At 48.2% G+C, this 18,728-nt stretch overlaps 2 protein-coding genes across 2 annotated transcripts in view; one reads left to right on the plus strand and one right to left on the minus strand.

Annotated features, from left to right (window-relative positions):
* CCDC63 (coiled-coil domain containing 63) overlaps positions 1–9,176 on the plus strand; it is a 43,828-nt gene extending 34,652 nt beyond the window's left edge. The window contains exons 11-14 of the mRNA XM_019467459.2: positions 90–164; positions 3,695–3,887; positions 6,514–6,717; positions 8,984–9,176. Coding sequence (XP_019323004.2) covers positions 90–164; positions 3,695–3,887; positions 6,514–6,717; positions 8,984–9,072 — 561 coding nt within the window. The 3' untranslated portion in view covers positions 9,073–9,176. The remainder of the gene's footprint in view (positions 1–89; positions 165–3,694; positions 3,888–6,513; positions 6,718–8,983) is intronic.
* Positions 9,177–9,748: 572 nt separating this feature from the next.
* MYL2 (myosin light chain 2) lies at positions 9,749–17,963 on the minus strand. The gene is made up of 7 exons (XM_019467460.2): positions 17,833–17,963; positions 16,492–16,581; positions 13,801–13,876; positions 12,559–12,663; positions 11,885–11,963; positions 11,748–11,796; positions 9,749–10,086 (listed from the first exon to the last, which is right to left on the minus strand). The coding sequence occupies exons 1-7, from the start codon at positions 17,833–17,835 to the stop codon at positions 9,988–9,990; spliced, it is 501 nt and encodes a 166-aa protein (XP_019323005.1). The 5' UTR covers positions 17,836–17,963; the 3' UTR covers positions 9,749–9,987.
* Positions 17,964–18,728: the final 765 nt, after the last annotated feature.

The raw sequence follows: 18,728 nt of genomic DNA on the forward strand, positions 1-18,728 counted from the left end.
ATCATCGTCTCAAGGCACAGGCATGGTTTCAGGTGTGGCGGGGAGGGGAGCACGCACTTGTCCTTATGGTCTGGTTCTCTCGTGAGCAGAATGAGATCATCCTCTTGCAATCCCAGCAGAAATCATCCCATGATGACAACTGCTCTGTCCTGAGACAGATGGAGGTAAGACCACGGTGGGGAGGGAGGGATGTGGGAGTCTCTGTTGTCTGTCTGTCTGTCTGTCATGCAGCCTGCCAGGCGGCCCTCAGGAGGAGTATGATATCTGCCCCATGAGACTGAGCTGGCCTCGCTCATGTCTTGACATGTCCTGACCCTTTGTCATGGGCAGCCTCTGCTACAGATATGCCTGTAGAATTTTGTCCCTATAGGCCCTTTGTCTGCTTTAAAGACTCCCGGACTTCAGGGAGCATAGCCCAGGCACTTGTGCCTATAATTTCATCCCAGACTGGCAAATTCCAGACAGAGCTCTGCCTCAGTAACTTTTTTCTCTCTCCCCCTTGTCCTGGCTGTGGCCTGCTGTCAATAACAGTTATTATGAACATTTGTTGAGCATTTACTACATACCAGGTACTGGGCTAAGTGCTTTGCGTGTATTATCTCATTTAATCCTCACAACAGCCCTGTGGGTTAGGTGCTGTGGTCTCTACATTTTACAGATGAGAAACTGAGGCTCAGAGAGGTAAAGTCATTTGACTAATACCTTGGAGCTGGGATGCTGTATTTGAGCTTTGCATTGTATTTAGTTGCCAATCACCAGGAACCAAAGCAGCAATGGCCTACCTAAGCAAGGTAGAAGTATTTATTTTGTTAAATACATTTGGAGATAGGTACTTCAGGTCCTGATGTCATCAGTAACCCAGGCTCCTCCTGTTTGCCATCTTCAGCGTGTGGCTTATTTTCCCAGGGATGCCTCATGGTTGCATTGTGACTGCTGATGATCCAGACATCACTTATATGTTCCATTCAGGAAGAAAGTGGGGGAGGCAAAAATATCGTTCCCATTACCTTAAAAGTTATTTCTGTGAAGACTCAGCCAGTGACTTCTGCACTTACATCTTGCTGGCCATCCCTATTGCAAAGGAGGCTTGGAAATATAATTTTCAGCTGGGCACATTGCCGCCCCAAATACAATCAGGAGTTTGTTATTGAGGCGTAAGGGGAGAATAGATAGCAAACACCTGACAAAGATATGAACCCAGAGAGTTTGCACAGCCCTGTTGTAATCCAACAGTCCCTGACCCAGGAACTGCAGTCCTGGATCATTTTCCTTTCCTTCTTTGTGGCGTATTTTCTTTGTTGGCATCCATCTGGTTAGACAGGGATGGCGGTGCCATTCTCCAATGGGCCACTGGGGGGCAGCAAAGCACAAGGCACCATTCTGCGGCTCTGGCTCAGAGAGGCCTCTCTCAGGAGCCCAGATATGGGGAATGACGCTTCAGGCAGGGTCCAAGTCCAAGGAGACCCTCCTCAAGCTGAGCACATGATTGGGGCCCCACGTCCCCAGTGGCTCACGGCCACCCAGTGTCGTCCAGATGCTTCCTTGGGGTTGGGACTGGTGAGGCTCTGCACCTCTGGGTTTTGAAGGCCTAAAGAGGGGCACCTTGGGGAGGCCGACCAGGCAGCCCCCAGCGTCTCCCCCGCATCTGAAGTCTTTTCATCCCGTCTTTGTTCCCTTGGCTGCAGCATGACTTCTGGGGGCCTCAGTTCAAAGCATATACTCCAAGCAGGAGAATTTGTCTTAACAGCAATGGAATCACAAGGGCCTTTTTTTCCCTTACCCCCTGCTAAAGATCATTTCCCTCTGCTCTATTCCCGGAGACTTTCCTCACATCTTCCCTTTCATCCTCTCCTGCCCCTCTGAGAGAAGTGGGAGCACCTGCCCCTTAATGGGAGGGTTTTGCATGGGAGTTAAGCAACCAGGACCTGGGAACAAACGCTTGGGTATGACTCTCAGAAAAGTCACTCCCTCGCTGTGTGACTTTCAGAAACTGACTTAACCTCTCTGAGCCTCTGTTTTCTCACCTTTAATATGGAGATAATAATCATCTTCACTTCAGTGGACTGTGAAGTTTGAGGTCAGTCATGCATGTGCACACTAAGCAAATGGCAGAGCGGAGAATTATGAGTGTAGCTATCGTTGTTGTTCATGATGTAAATCAGTAAAACCTCACAATCCCCTCACCTTGGTACTAAATAATCGCTCAAGAAATGAACCCAAGGTCAGGTACGTAGACCACTCCATACAAGGAAGCTAAACACAAGTTCGCCTTTCTTCTCTGACCTCTGACCTTCTGTTTTCCTCACCTGAAATCTGTAGCAGTTGTGAGGCTGTGTTGAGATGATGTGTAAGGTGCTGGACACATGTTATCGCAGCCACATCAGGCTTTTTGTTTGTTTGACCACGTGATCTCCTAACGTGCCTCTAGAATGAGAGGGCAGCTCTTGCAGTCATATGGGGAAACTCAGCCCTGGGAGCCAGGACAGAGGAAGCTGCCCGGTGTGATGGTCGAGTGACAGTTCGGATCTTGGCTTCCCTCTCCTGGTTGTGTGCTTCAGAGCCTCAGTTTCCTCACCTGGAAAATGGGGGTATGGATAGGACGGGCCCCTTGGGATTGTTATTTGGGACGATGCGGGAGCCACAGGGAATGGGCAGTCCTCACTGGGCCCAGTTCACCTTAGCAAGCTGAGAGCTCAGAGGGAGAGTCAGGAAGTGACTGGAAGCTCTCGACCCAAGAGCAGGGATTCTCAGCCCAGGGCTGCAAGTCAGATTCACCTCGGATGCCCAGGCTGCACGCCAGACCAAACCAGCTGAACCTCTGAGGCTGGGGTCAGGGCAGCAGATGTTTTGAAGGTCCCAAGCGAAAGTAACGTGAAGCCAAGATTGCGACCCAATGGACTCGCAGGGGTTCTCAGACTTTACCATGCATCAGAATCACCTGGAGGTTCATTAAAACACACATTGCCAGGCCCACCCCCAGAGCCTCTGATTCAGGGTCTGGACTGGAGCCCAAGAATTTGCATTTCTAGCAAGCTCCCTGATGAAGCCGATGCTCCTGGTCGCCCAGGGACCCCACTTTGAGAACCACTGGACTAGAGCAATGTGTATTACCCAGTGAGTGGTAAAATCAGTTTGTTGGATTGAACCAGCCTTCAAAAATAATGAAACAGAACAATAGAAAATATGAGAACACACAATAAGAATATTGATCTGTGAAGCATTTACGTCATTTGGTTAGATAATCTATTTAAACACACACCCATACCCGTATGTATATTTACATTGTATACTATGAATTAGGCTTCGTTGTAAAATGTACTCCTTTCTGTGGGCCACAGTTTTAAAAAATGAATCACCAGCTTTTAAAAAATATTGTAATCCCGTACACATGTAGACACATGTACGTACATGTAGGTGAAACAAAACTTAGATTTAACAATATTTACCCTCATTACCTGCAGTGTCTATTAGTATTTTCTTTTCCTTTCTTTTCTGTTCTATTTACTTTCTTTAGAATGCTGATTAAGGCTTAGTATGTTGATTTTGTATCCCCTCAGAGTCTGAAAATCTGTAGTTCAGAGGCTCTGGTTCCAGAGGGTCCCAAACCCCCATCCCCACTGAAAGTCCTTATGGGTGGGCGGAGCCCAGGGTGCAGCCTGGCTGATCTTGGGTGGGAATTGGGGTCTGTCACCAGGAGAAACTGAAGAAGACCACGGAGGAGGCAGACATGTATGAGAACAGCTACAAGGAAATCAGCAAGACCTTGGAGTATCTCAAGAACTCGGTGGAGAGTCTGTTTAAAAAGATAAATTGTGATGCCACCAAGATCCTGGGGCACTTAGGGGAGACAGGGAAAATCAATGACACCAACCTTCCACAGTACTTAGGTGAGTCAAGGGGGTGGGGGGCTCGTTGGGCCTTTAAGAACTATTTCCGGAACTTTCTGTGAGCAGTCACGAGGACTTGTTCTTTGGGTGGCATTGAGCCTGGTGATGAAACGTGGGCTGTAACGCCAGCCTGCCTGGGCTCCAATCCTGGTTCTACTCTTACTAGCTGTGTCCTCCCCCCTCCAAAAAAAAATGAGGAGTAAACTAATATCTACCTCATAAGGCTGTTGGGAAGTTTAAATAAATTAATAGTTCTTAGAGTAAAGCTATATGATCGTATTAATAGATGCAGGAAAAGCACTTGACAAATTCAACATCCATTCAGATAAGAACTCTTAGCAAACTAGAGCTGGAAGGAAACTCTCTTAACTTTGAACGGTATCTACAAGACACAGCTAACCTCACGCTTAAGGGTAAAAAACTGAATGTTTTTCCTCTAAGATCAGGAACAAGGCAAGAGTGTCTGCTCGCGTTGTTCCTATTCAGTATCATCGTGGTGGTCCTAAACAATGCAGTAAGGCAAGAAAAAGAATTGAAAAGCATACGGATCGGAAAGGAAGAAATAAAGTGCTCAGAGCAGTGCTTGGCATGTAGCAAATGCCTGTCAACCAGAACACACATTTCTAGCCATAGGCCCTTAGCTCAGGACAGAGAAGGAGGGATGTGCCTCCAGAGATCATCACAATTTGGAGCGAATGGCTTGCTTTTAGAATAATACCTAAGGTTCTTAATACGCTCCGTGTTTGGGGATTTCCCAATCACCCCCTCGTGCCAGGTTCAGTGATTTGCTAGGAGGGCTCACAGACTCAGCCCGTAGTGGTACTCTGGGCTTTATGTGTTGTAGCAAAAGGATCAAAGCAAAATCAGCAAGAGGGAAACGGGCATGGGGTGAAGTCTGGAGGAAGCCAGGAGCAAGCTTCCAAGGGTTCCTCATCCAGAGGGGTCACACAGGATGATGCACTTAGTTCCCCCAGCATTGAGTTGTGATGACATAAGTGAAGTGTTACCAACCAGGCGAGCTCATTAGAGAGGCTGTGCCCAGGGTTTTGGAAAAAATAAAGCAGTTACTTAGCATAAACATGTCTTATACATACAGGTGAGGCGCACTGAGCCTCTATTATCATTTAGTGAGGATAGGAACCTTCCTGAAATCCAAGTTCCCTGATGCCAGCCTCAGGCCAACCTGGCAAGCTGGTCTTTCAGGGGAGAGTAATCAGGACTGCTGTGTTAACTCTTTCCTGCCCACACCCTATCACGTCTACACAGCCTGGCCCCTGCTCACATTTGTCATGTCCTCGTGTCCTGCTCTCTCACAAGTCACACTATTCTGTGGATTCTTCCAACCCTCCCCTCAACACATTCCCACCTCAGGGCCTTTGCACAGGCCGAGTTCCTTCTCATTCTCAGATCTCCGTTTAAATGTCCTCTCCCTAGCCGGGCTTCCCTCCACTGCCTCATCTGAGGCTGGCGTCCCCTCCACACACACTATTGTTCCCATTCATGGCAGTCCTTTTATGTAACATCCATCCAGTTTCTTTCCATGTACAAGTAGCTCTCACTGTGAATCTATGAAGTTTTCGAGATCTGATAGCAAGTGCCAGATGCAAATATTTTTGGTATCTGATTTTCAGAAAGAATGGCAACAGTACAGGTAGCACGAGGTTTATTTAAAACATTCTCCAGATCCAGGAGTTACTGAGTCTAGATAACGAGCATCTGGAAAGCAAGGGAAGCGTGTGCTTTTCTGTTTACCTGTCGAATTTGTCCTTTTGTCCGTCTTCCTCCTATACACTGAAGCTTATGAGCTTCCTCGGACCGAGATTGCATCTTTGTTTTTACTGTTGTTGTTGTTGTTGTTGTTGTTGTTGTTATTGTTTTGTTTCTCCTCCATGCATCGCAGCATCCAGCTGTGTGCCTGGCATGGTAGGCATCCAATACTCATTGGTAGAGTGGGTGGTTGAACACACAACTCCAGTGAATGCACAGGGCTCTGACACACAGCAGGATAGGGGAGCTCCCCCGGACTAGACAGGTCAGAAAAACATTCCTGCAGGTGGCAGAGGCCTGACCCAAGTCTCAAAACGCCAGTAGGGGTTATTCAGGGAGGGGTGTATGGAAAGGCATTCTAGGCAGAAGGAACAGCATGAGCGCAGGTCTGGAAGCCTGGGACAGAGCGTGCAGGGGAAAAATCAGTAGTTTTAGAGGCTGCCTGTGGCTCCCAATTGTTAGTGTAACCCACTGTTTCCCAACCGTCTTTTCATTATTGCCTCCTAAGGAGTCTTTTTAGACATTCTTTTCCTAATTGTCCTCCTCATGAAATTTTAACACTGTAGATATAAGCTATAGTTGTTTATGTTCTGTATGTATATGTTTTATGTTATAAACATAAGTCAGATTTTTTTTTTTTTGCGTCTCAAAAACCAAATATTGCCCTCTTGCGGATAGTGCCCTCTGGAGAATGCACGGTGTAACCCAAGAGAAAGCCCTCGTCCTTAGAGGTGCACATGTCCCCACTCTTTGTTCTTTCCCTTCTTCTCCAGCCCACAGGGGGGTGGGGGCACCACCCCCAATTCCTGGGAACCAGGTCTCTTGGCTGCCATCTTGGTTCTGATTGATTTTCTTCCAGCCATCATTGAGGAGAAGACCAATGACCTCTTGCTGCTGGAGTCCTACAAGCGGATCCTGGATATGGAAGGGGCAGAGACCGAGATGCCACCGCCCTTCATCAACCCTTTCTGGGGCGGCTCTTCCCTCCTCAAGCCTACAGAACCCATCAAAGTCATCCCCCCGGTGCTTGGGGCTGACCCCTTCAGCGACAGGTTGGATGAAGGTGAGTTCTCTTTCTCCCCCAATCTGCACAGGTTGCTAGGAGACCTGTGCCAGAGAGAGTCTGCAGTGCTGAGCCTCAGTTTCCCTTTATGAGTCTCGTAGGCCCATCCGTTCCATTGGGTTCCATCATGGCTGTGGTCCCTTGACTTGTTTTGCCTGGCGATGCTTCCCTCTACAGTGCAATGACCTAGCCACAGATCCTGAAGTTTAGTGATCCTGGGTATTTTTTCCAATCACTACTTTGTGACCATTTAAAATGAACCTTAAAATGCTTAAGTTTACAAATTGGCAAGTTGCAGACACACAAGATTCCCTGGGCCCATCTCTCACCCTAACCTGATGCCCCTGAGTCTTTCTCCACCCATGGCCGTTCTTGCCCCACCCCAACCGTGTCCTGCAACCTCATGGTTGAGGCAGCTGCGGCTTGGTTCCCTGGAAGCCAGATGCCTAACTGTGGCCCCTGTGGCCAGGTTGTCAATCTTCCCTCCTGACACTCCCCTCACCCCGGGAAGCAGCCCTTCTCTCTGGGGGTGGGGAGAAAATTGGCCCTGCCTGGGTTTTGGAGGGCAGTTTGGCCACATGTGTGGCAAGCCTGGGACACAGATACACCTGTGAAGCCCATCGTCTCGCCTGTGCAGATTGGTCCTCCAAGAAACATTTATTCAAGGTTCAAGGGTGAAAGTAGGGCCGTGTTCACTGCAGCCCCGAACTGGACACTACTGAAACGCTCACCCATTGGAGATTTGTTACGTGAATTACGTGTCACCCATCTGTGCAACAGGCTTACTGTGCAGACACAGACAAGAGTGCAGTGGGTCACTATAAACTCTCCCTCTCTCTCTCTCTCTCTCTCTCTCTCTGTCTGTCTCTTTCTCTCTCTCTCTCTTCCACACACACACATACACACACACACACACACACACACACACACACACACACTCTCAAACTTATAATTTATATATAAATTATATATGTGCAATTATATATGGATTATAGGATATAATCCTATATCCTATAGTATCCAGGGGACTTTGAGCCATGTCTGGAGATATTTTTGGTTGTCACACCTGGGAGGTAAGGGGTACTGCTGGCATCTAGTGGCCAGGGAAGCTGCTAGAAATGCTACAAAGCACAAGATAGCCCTTGACAACCCCAATGTATAATAGGGAAAGAACTGTGTATAATGAGAGAGGAGGAGGAGGAGGAGGAGGGAGGGAGGTTGAGAGAGAAGGAAGGAGGATGGGGTCTTGATTATGCATACAAAAACAAAGGATCTGTAGGCTGACTTGTGGTGGGTGTTTCTCGAGGTGGTGATTTACAGACATTTGCCTTTCTAAGTTAAGCAATTCTGTATTGTTTAAGTTGTTCTTTTCCAATGGTCCTGAGCAACTTTAGGAATTAGAGAAAACTAGATTAAAAAAAAAAAAAGCTGCCACATCTCTCTAAGCAGGGCTTCAAGCGTGCAGGTGTGTCAGAGATGGAGGGGGAGAAGTGAGGAAGGATCACCAACACACACACACACACACACACACACACACACACACACACACACACATCTCCAGTTTGATTGAATCGAGGCAACTGAAACTTGGCAGGAGTGAAAGTGCGTCTGGTGTTAGTCACCTTTGCACACCTTCCCTTTGCCCTTTGATTCCTAAAAGAGGAGGGTGGCAGGGCACAGATGCTGGTAATGCTACCCTCACCCAGTCAGGAACTTGCAGGTGATGTCTTCACTTCTGCTCAAGGGAATGTTGATTAACACTGGGTTCTCTTAGCTCATTAGTCTCTGTGGCTCATATGTATGAATTAGAAGAGGCACTCTGGACAGGTTAACTAAGGTGCCCCTTCTGTATGGACATGATTTGGCAATCAAGTCGGGCGAGGGCTGGATTTCAGCCCATCCATTCACCTGTCTCCACTAGATATCTTTGTTCAGTCTACATCCTGAACAACAGCACATGGTGGCCCTGTCTCCTTGATATTAAACTAGACTCAACTTCACATACTCCTCTGGGAGAAAAAAACAGTTATCATCTGGGCATCCCTGTGCAGTACATCTCTGCCGATGCGCCTCCTCCCTGAACCTCGAGAATATTCAACTCCACCCCCAGCACTGTGGAGGGACCCCAAATCAGGCTTGGCCAACCTGGCCTTGGGCATCCATGAACGGGGCAGAGAGGCACTGTCCCTGGGAGGGAAGCTCCCCACCCCCACCCCTTGCTGGGTTTGGTTTCCGGACTCCTCACACAGTCCTGTCTTTGATGCAGTGGACCAGCCCCTGGACCACAGCAGCCTTCGGCAGCTCGTGCTCAGCAACTACACTGCGAAAGAGTTTCGAAACAGGGACTTACACTGAGACAGCATCCTGGAAAGGGGGGATGATCTGAGGCCCAAGAAGTTATGGTCTGAGGCGGAGGGGGCTACATTTGTACCAGAGAGAATAAATGTTTTGTTCTTTAACCTCAGTGTCTCCCCACACGCATTACTAAGAGACTAGATTAGGGTCCTGGGAGCCACTGTGGGACACGGAGGCACGGGGACACAGGAGGCAAGAGTTATATGAGGTCACCAGGGCTCCCGGGCTCCCCCTGAGATGGCGCTCCTTTATCTGAAATTAGAAATTAGCCTCTTACAGTTAACAGATATGAGTTTTTGCTAAATTAGCCGTATTCTTAGCATGAACGTGAGGCCTCTTCCTCTTAATTTATCATGGGGCCTGGCTGAGCACATCTATGGGAGAAACATTCCGATGTAACGTTTCCTAAAGGAAAGGATGTCATGGGAGCTAGGCTCTACCGATGCTTGAACTCTCTGCGAGAAAGGGCCGTGGTCCTCTAGTTACCATTCCAATAAATTGTGGCCCTTGACAGAAGTATTCCTAAGTGGCTGTGAAGGTCTGTTTCCAATAAAGAATCACTAGGATTCAATAATAATGACAGCAGGGACATCACTCGCTCATACCCTGCCTTCACGGGAACTAGCAAAGGACCTTCCTCACTCAAGGCACGTCTGTCAGAGAAACACCACGAACACACACACAACCTCCTGTTTATTTGAACACAGCTTCTGGGTGGATTTCCATCTGTAGGACGTGTGGCTACATAGTATCTTGCAACCACTGGGGCTGCAAAGACCATGGAGGTGGATGATGAAGCAGCCACACAGCTAACAGGCCAGGAGCAGGGACGGCGGCATTACTGGGCAAAGTGAGAGGAGGGCAGGGACCACCTCCCCACCAAAGACAAGCCCGGGGTTGGGTGATGAGCCCCTCTCAGTCCTTCTCTTCTCCGTGGGTGATGATGTGCACCAGGTTCTTATAGTCCAAATTGCCAGTTACATCAGGGGGGAAGGCAGCGAACATCTGGTCCATCTGCAAAGAACCAGCAACACATGCTGAGGGGGACAGGAGGGCAAGTGAGAGAGGAGGGTCGCAGAGCAGAGGCAGTAGGGGTGCGGTGGACATGGGGACCCGACACTCGGGTCCCCCTCCGGGAAGGCCTTGTTGCTCAGCTGCCGTGGAGAGCGGCCAGCCCCAAGGTCACGGTCCACCTGGGGCAGCCCACGGCCAACTGATCAATGTGAGGCCTAACGTGGGAACTCCTCGAAGGGTATTCTGGCTCCAGGGCTCCCTGCAGGGCAGGGGGTGGGGAGCCAACACACTCTCAGGGCCTGAATTGAAGTTCGGCATCTCCCTCCATGCCTCCCTGCCTCCTTGCCCTTCCTTGCTCTTTCTTCTGCAAGGGCTGACCCCAAGGGCCATCCTATAGGGATGTTCCTGGGAATCCAGCCTGCAGCAGGTAAAGCAGGGATCACAGGGTTGCAAAGGAGCTAGGCAGGCTCTGCAGGGGAGCAAGGGGGCTGGTGGGGACTGTGGGGAAACGCAGACACACAAGCTACCTCCAGAGGTGCCCATGGCTCAGAGCCGGCTGTGGGGCCGGCGGTGTGGTGGGGGTGGGGGGGAGCAGACTGAGGGAACTTAGTCTTTGAGGGAAACTAGAAATCTAGGCTTTTAATGTGCAATGTCCACATTTAGAAAGTATCAGCTAGTTATTTTTAAAAATACTACAAATATTTTTAGTACTAAAGCTACTAATTTAGGCTAATAATAGCTAACGCTTTATATTGTGCTTTCCACATGCTTTAGCACTTCACATTATCAACTTGTTTAATCCCCACAGCACGCTACGAGGAAAGTTTTATTACTGCCCACTTTACAGATGAGGAGAGTGAGGCCCAGTGAGGTCAAAGAGCTTGTCCAAACTCCCCAGGCTGGTGGGAGGTGAAGGCAGGCTCTTTTAACTGCATGGGTTTTGGTGGGGGAAGTGGGGGGGGGGAGAATCTAAATAAAAATTTTAGCGAAATGTGAAACCTGTTGAAATCAACCCTGAGAAGGGGCTATTTTAAATAGATTCAGGTTCATTAATAATATCGACAGGGCCATTGCTTATTGATACAGGACTTTTGATGAATTAGCAGCGAAAGTGCCCCTTCTTCAAGGCACATTACTGCCCCCTGCCAAAAAAAGTCATATATACGGTTTTCTTAAAAAAAGAATTATATCAAGACACTTTACCGCCATCTGCTGGACGACGGTTGCAATAAATATATACTTCACAATATATTTTATGAGTACAGCATCCAGGAGAATTGTGCAGTGCAGAACCTTCATGACAGTACGTGGTACCCTGCAGGTCACCCTCACTCCATCAGGAAATTGGTGCTCTAACCAGCACCAGGTCTCTAACCAGGCCTCTCTAGACCTGGAGTCAGACAGACCTGGGTTGGAATCCAGGCCTCAGCATTTACCATTAGTGTTGTCCTTTTAGGCCCGTGACTAACTTCCCTGGGCCTCAGTTTCCCCATCTATAAAATGACAATAATGCTGGTAGTCCCTACCTCATAGTGTGATTGAGAGAACGAAATGAGATAGGGGCTCAGTAGCAGGTTCTCTCTCAGTGTGGGGCCAGGGGTGTTTTAGAAAAGAGGGTGACACGGGAGCTGGGGTGCAGTGTGTGTCTGAGGGGCTGTTACCTCCTCTTTGGAAAATCTCTCTGCCTGTGTGGTCAGCATCTCCCGAACGCTGCAAAAAGAGAACAGCGGGTGTGGGCACCAGGTGTGTGTGTGGGAGGCAGGGAACCCCCACGTCCTCCCCCACAGATCCCACTCACTAATCAGCCTTGAGCACCCCTTTGCCTTCGGGGTCAAACACTTTGAATGCGTTGAGAATGGTCTCCTCGGGGTCTGCCCCTGAAACAGAAAGCAGGGTTGAATCATGCTATGGGTGGCTGGAAAACCCACGGTGCCCCAGGAGGCAGGGCCCAACTCCCCTTCAAAGATGGAGGGGCCAGAGCAAGGCTGGTTTGCTTGGAGGAAAGGCCCTGCCTTCCTCTGAGCACTGAACCTCGATAATTAGAAAGAGTGGGCTGAGAATCCAGTCATTTCTGAGCAAACCCAAGGTCAAAAGTGGATCTAGATTCGGAAAGACTGGGATTCGAATCCTGACTCCAGCATTTGCTAGCTGTGTGTCCACAAGCAAGTGGCTTTCCATCTCTGAGCCTTAGACAGGGGATAAAACAGAACCTACCTCCTAGATGGCAAATGAGGTCATGGATCCAAAGTGTGTAGCATGGGGTCTGGCTCAGGCTAAGCCTCAGAGCAATGGTAGCTGTTGCTTTTACCCTCCCCACCCCCAATGTTACTCTGCCTTCACCTTCTGCCAACACCCGTGTGCCCTCCTAGTGCTTTAATTCATGCCCAAAGATGAAGACACGTAAAGACACACACACACAGGTGCACAAATGCAGATGCACCTACACACAGACAGACACACACATGAGCTTACCCTTAAGTTTCTCCCCAAACATCGTCAGGAACACAGTAAAGTTAATTGGACCTGGAGCTTCCTTGAGCATTTCATCGATTTCTTCATTCTTCACATTCACACGCCCTAGGGCAGGAGATAGATACACACTCAGAGCCCCCCGCGCTAGGGCAGAAACAGCTGTCAGGACCCTGGCATTTGCCCGCCTAATGGCGCTTCATGGAATCTAGTCTAAGGGACAAGCAGAGATGGAGTGGGCGGGGCCAAAGAGTCCCATGAGAAGATGTTCTCCACAGTGTTATTTATAATAGCCAGACAGCTGGACACAGCCCAAACATCCAACGTGGGGAGGGGTTAGCTATTTTTTATAATAGTGCCTTCAGAACCTCGAACATTTTAAACAGATATTTTAACTTTTTACTGAAAGGGGAAATGTTCCTATTACAAATGATCCCTTCTCAGTGGGAGGTGGGACACAGATCAGAATCACCTTGAAGGGAACTTTTTCCTTGAAGGGCTGCAACCCACACGCCCTTGGAGATTCTCATAGATCCTGTGCTAGCCTCTGCCACGAGACCAAATAGCACCTTTGTGCAAATTTTTAAAAGTCACCCCTTCTTAAGATAATTTATGTTTTAAATATAAAAATCTACAGTGGCCACAAACATGAATAGTAATCTGTCGAACTGTGCAGTGCACAACCTGCTCAGCTGTTCATGGTGGCCCTGAGTTCTGGGAGTAGGAGTGGAGGGGGGTGAGTGGTGGCAGGGTGGACGTGTGTATTTTGAAAAATCTCCACACACTCATGCTTACACTACTGAGATGTTAAATTTAAAAAGCTGGCTCCCAAATAGAATAATTCCAACCTCAAAACAACAACAACAACAAAAATTCCACAAAAAAACCCAAATGTACCTAGAAAAGACTGAGAGGCGGAAATGTTACAGTGGAATGTGACCTAATGGCTAATGTTTTTTCTTTTATACTTTTCTGAGTTTCTCAGATTTTCTATTGTGAGCTGGCATTGCATTCAAAATCACAGAAAAAACAAGTCAGTTTAAAAGAGAAATGAAAGATATGTGAAGACACTCAAAGCCTAAACACTTCTTTGCTTTTCCTCTGAAGTTTGTCTTAAAGGCCAACCGTGATTGAGCTCTTTCTTTGAAAAATGATAAGCTCTTGACCTTTTCAGTGGCCCCACTTTCCACTCCTCAGGAGGGTGGGGTAAGGAGACCCTCCTGCAGGCCTAGAGGGGGGACATACCAAGAGCAGCAAACGTGTCCCTCAAATCATTCTTGTCGATGAAGCCATCCCTGTTCTGGTCCATGATGGTGAAGGCCTGTGGAAGGGGGCAGTTGGCCGGTCAGCCCAGGAGAAGTTGAGTGGACGAGACCAAGAGATCAGGCTGTGGACTGGGGGTAATGGGGTTCTGGGATTCAGGAGCACCGAAGGACATTAGATCAAGGGTCAAAGACTGGAAACTGGCCGTTCCTCAAAATGTTAGGCGTAGCGTTACCGTATGATCCAGCAGTCGCACCACTGGGCGTCTGCCCAAGAGAACTGAAAAATCTGTCCACGTGGAAACCTGTGCCTGAATGTCCATAGCAGCATTATTTACAATGGCCCAAACCTGGAAACAGCCCACATGTCCATCAACGGATGCATGGTTACACAGAATGTGTTCTAGCCATGTGATGGATTACTCCTCAGCAATAAAAAGGAAGGAGACCCTGACGCCAGCTACAGCCCAGATGAGCCCTGACACATGACGCTGTATGAAACAAGGGGCAAAAGGCCACATACTGTACGATGTGCTTCTACAAAATGCCCAGAACAGGCAAATCTGTAGGAGCTGAAAAGAGATCAGCGGTGGCAGAAGGGAACAGGTAGTGACTGCTGATTGGTGTGAGGTTTCTTTATGGGGTGATAGAAATGTTGGGAAGTTAGTGATGATGGCTACATAGTTCTCTGACTATAGCAAATAACCACTGAATTGTACACGTAGTTTTAAAAAGGTGAATTTTTTTTTAATTTTTTTTTAACGTTTATTTATTTTTGAGACACAGAGAGACAGAGCATGAACGGGGAAGGGGCAGAGAGAGAGGGAGACACAGAATCGGAAGTAGGTTCCGGGCTCTGAGCCATCAGCCCAGAGCCCGACGCGGGGCTCGAACTCACGGACCGCGAGATCGTGACCTGAGCCGAAGTCGGCCGCTTAACCGACTGAGCCACCCAGGCGCCCCTAAAAAGGTGAATTTAAGGTGTGTGAGTTATATCTCTATGAAGTTGTTCTTTAAAAAATCAAGTTAGGGGTGCCTGGGTGGCTTAGTCAGGTAAGCATTCAACTCTTGATTTCCACTCAGGTCAAGATCTCATGGTTCTTGAGTTCAAGCCCCACGTCCAGCTCTGTGCTAACAGTGCAGAGCCTGCTTGGGATTCTGCCTCCCTAGCTCTCTGCCCCTCCCCCATGCACACACACTCTCTCTCTCAAAAATAAACAAATGTTTGATTAAAAAATAAAAATAAAAAAATAAAATAAAAAATCAAGTTAATACCTGGGGTCTCATCAGCAGCCCCCCTTCCCTCACCAAAGCCCAGTTATCTATAAAATGGGGCCAGCTATCTTTCCCAGGTGGCTCCCACGGAGACGCCAAGAGCTTTGTAAATGCCCGGGTATTTTACAAATGACTTATCATCTCCATGTTTTTTGAGTTCTTTGTAGCTGGTTCCTGAAAGTATTTGCACCCACACCCCACACCCCACACCCAGCAACTGATCTCGTTCTGGAGATTGGGGCAGGGTGAGGGGGAAGGGAGGGGAAGGTGACGATTTCAAATATGACAGAAATATGACAGAGTTCAGATATGACATTTCATCGTGGGAGTTCTTCTTTCCCGGGGGACGTAGGGGACACGACATTCCTGTGATCTAAGGGCAAAAGGTGTTAAGGGTTTGTGTACCATTTGGAAGTCCCGAATGGTTTCGCCTTTGATACAGGACACACTGGCCTCTTCAACATCCCTTTCTCTGAAGGCCCAGGTGGGAGTGTGGATGACTCAGTGTGAGCCACGGGGACTGCTGGAAAATTCATTGAGAGTCTATCCTTCCAAGCCTGCGGGCAGTGGCTTAATTCGGCCTAATTGGTACTTAGGTTTATTTAATAAGGCGCACTCCCATTGAATGTGACAGGGTTTCAACCTTGCTCGTGTTCGACAATGGACGGCTATAGAATTTAAAATCTAAGAGATGCTCTTTTTCATCTCTCAGTTTGGCAGAAATAATATTGTTAGGCTCTTAATACCCAATGTTGATGGAGATGTGGGGGAAAAGGCACTTTTTCCTTTTGGGGCTGCTGGGAGTCGGTATTTGTACCACATTTCTGGAGGGCCACTGCTTCTAGTGGTTTTTAGTTCCTTTTTTAAAGTTCTTTGACCCAACAGTTCTGCTTTTAGGAATTTACCCCAAGGAAACCAGCAAAGATGTGTTATTTATAATGGTAGAGCATTCTAAGCACATGTAACATCCAACCATGGGAAGTGGTTTCAGTAAATTGGTAGAAAATGTTGATGCAGAATTGCTCAAAGAAAAATAGCAAAATAATTTAAAAGTATATACATGTAATACGAAAAGTGACTTAAAGGGCGAATATTAAAACGTTAACTGATTATTTCTGGGTCATAGAATTGTAGATCATTTTTATGTTCTTCTTTGTGTTTTTCTGAAAATTTCCCCCAACATTTTCAACAAGAAATACGCTTTACTTTTAGATTGGCAAAAATTATTAAAAATAATTTCTTTAAACGGTTCATGCACATGTTGAGACTGAATTTGGGGTTGTTTGGATGATAAAAACCTCTAACCACTAGGTCCCTGCGGGGAACGTGGAACGAGGGAACGTCCTCTTTGACAGGTGGGAATCTCCATCCGGGCGTATGATTCAACAGCTGCACCCACCTCCTTAAATTCCTGGATCTGGGTCTGTTCAAACATAGAGAACACGTTGGAATTGGCACCTTCTGCTCTCTTCTTGGCTTTCTTAGGTGCCTGCGGGGGGTGGGGGGGGGAAAGCATTAATTAAAAGAGTCAGAAGCTGGGAGTCGGGTCCCATCTCTGGGTGAGCCTCAGCTGCTCATCTGTGAAATGGGGGGTTTGACGCCCACTCTCATCTCAAAAATGGTGATACTGGAGGGATAAGAGGACCCAGAATCCACCCTGATTCTGGTGGATCCTCAGAGACAGAGGGTTTGCAGCACCACCTTTGCAAACTAGGGGAGGGTACATCTCCGGGGAAGGAGGTAACACTTTCAGATCAGCCCCGGCGGGATCCAGCTGCCTCTGTTGCAATGCATTTCACAAAAAAAAGTTCAGTAATGCGCAGAAGGAGAATTGATTGGAGAGGGAAAACGTCAGGCTCACTAAACCATGAGGAATGCCGAGATGAAATGACACTTTCTCAGGGTGTTAAAACCCGCTGCTCCCCCTCCCCAGTTCTCCTTTGATCCAAATGGCAGTGAAATATCCTTTCTAAATGTTCTGTCCTTGCACACACAAACAGTGAAGAGAAGAGCAAGTTAACATTTGTCTCCACCCCGCTTCTCTCTGACTTTAAATAGAGCAAACGCTCGAACACTATACATATACATACATGATTTCATGTAGTCCTCTTGTCAAGTAGGGGCTATGATTACTGTAGCTATTTGACTGGGGAGTCAACTGGGGCTCAGAGAGGTTGGGTCACTTGCCCAAGGTCACACAGGCACAAAAAGGCAGGACCAGAGTTGCACTTGGGCAGTCTGACTTCAGAGTCTGCGCCCCTAACCATTCTCCTACACTGGCCCTGATTTGGGGGCTTCCTGCTTTGGGAGGGGGACACCTAACCCAACAACACAGGGAGAAAGGTTTTAAATTTGCAAGTTCAAAAGGTGAAAACAAAAAGATTCTTTTCCCCAGCTGCCTGAACAAGAGAAAAGAATTACAATTTGATCCTTAAAAGCGTTCAATCCCATTTTGCAAGCCCTGGGAGTTATTGATTCCTCGAGAGGTCAGTAGACAAGCCATAAAAAAGCCAACTCTCTTATTTTGTTTTTGCGAGTCCCTGGGAGCTGCTGTTATTTGTGGCTTATCGGGGCATTGATTGGGGTTCCTCTGTGTGCACACAGCAAGGGCTGCTTTTTCCACCAGGGGCTGGGGCCCTCATAAGCCAGCTTTCTGCCCCTCCCCTCTGCCCTCTGCTTGTAGGTGGTGTTTCCTCCCCCCTTCCACAGCATCACACCTCAAGGAGCCCTCGCTACTCACCATGGTAGAAAGGACACAGCACTGCTCCCCCAGAAGAATCCTACAGGCTGCCCAGCTCTCCTCGGCCCGGGAACAATAAATACTTCCTCCCCACGTTTAAAAATAACCCCATGACCACTTTTGGCAGTAATAGGTGAGGCGGACACCACCTAAGGCCCCCCCATCCCATGCCGTTCTTCTGAAGTAAGGGGAGCTCACTCGCCACCCAGTGACACATGAGACCCAAAAAGGCATTCAAGGTTAAAGAGACAGGCGGCTGGGTCACAGGGAGAGATGCTGCACACTTTCGGCAGCACTTGGGCGGGAGACACTTGTGCTTGTCAATTTTGAGAAAGAAAACAGCAGACAGAGAGGAGACCCTTATGATTCTCTAACAGGATCAGGGTCCCGCCCCAGGGCCTTTGCACCTGCAAAGAGAGGTTGGGTCCCTCTGCCTGGAGAGTTTGTCCATCAGACATCTGCGAGGCACTCTCCCTCCCCTCCCTCAGATCTTTGCTCAGATATCACCTTCTCTGTGAGACCTCACCACCATCCTTTTTCAAATAGCCACTCACCCTCTGGCCTCCAGAACCCCTTCTCTGCTTTGTTTTTCTGCATAACACTGATCACTTCCTGACTTACTGTGTAATTCACATATTTTTTTGTGTTCAGTGTCAGTGAACAGTCAGCTCAGAAAAGCAGGGTCCTTTTTGGTTTTCCTCACTGGCTCCTAGCTGGTGACTGGCACACAGCAGCTGCTCAATGAATACTTGTTGATTGAAGAAGTAACAACCTTCACTTACCGAGCGCTTGCTATGTGCCAAGTCCCATGTACACGTGTCTCATGCTCATATTAACTTTCCAGACACGCTGTGGGGCAGGGACCACCTTATCCCCTGTGTCTCCAGCATTCATCC

Source organism: Panthera pardus, unplaced genomic scaffold (genome assembly GCF_024362965.1).
Source record: "Panthera pardus isolate Hobbes unplaced genomic scaffold, ASM2436296v1 HiC_scaffold_15, whole genome shotgun sequence".
Lineage (NCBI taxonomy): Eukaryota > Metazoa > Chordata > Mammalia > Carnivora > Felidae > Panthera > Panthera pardus.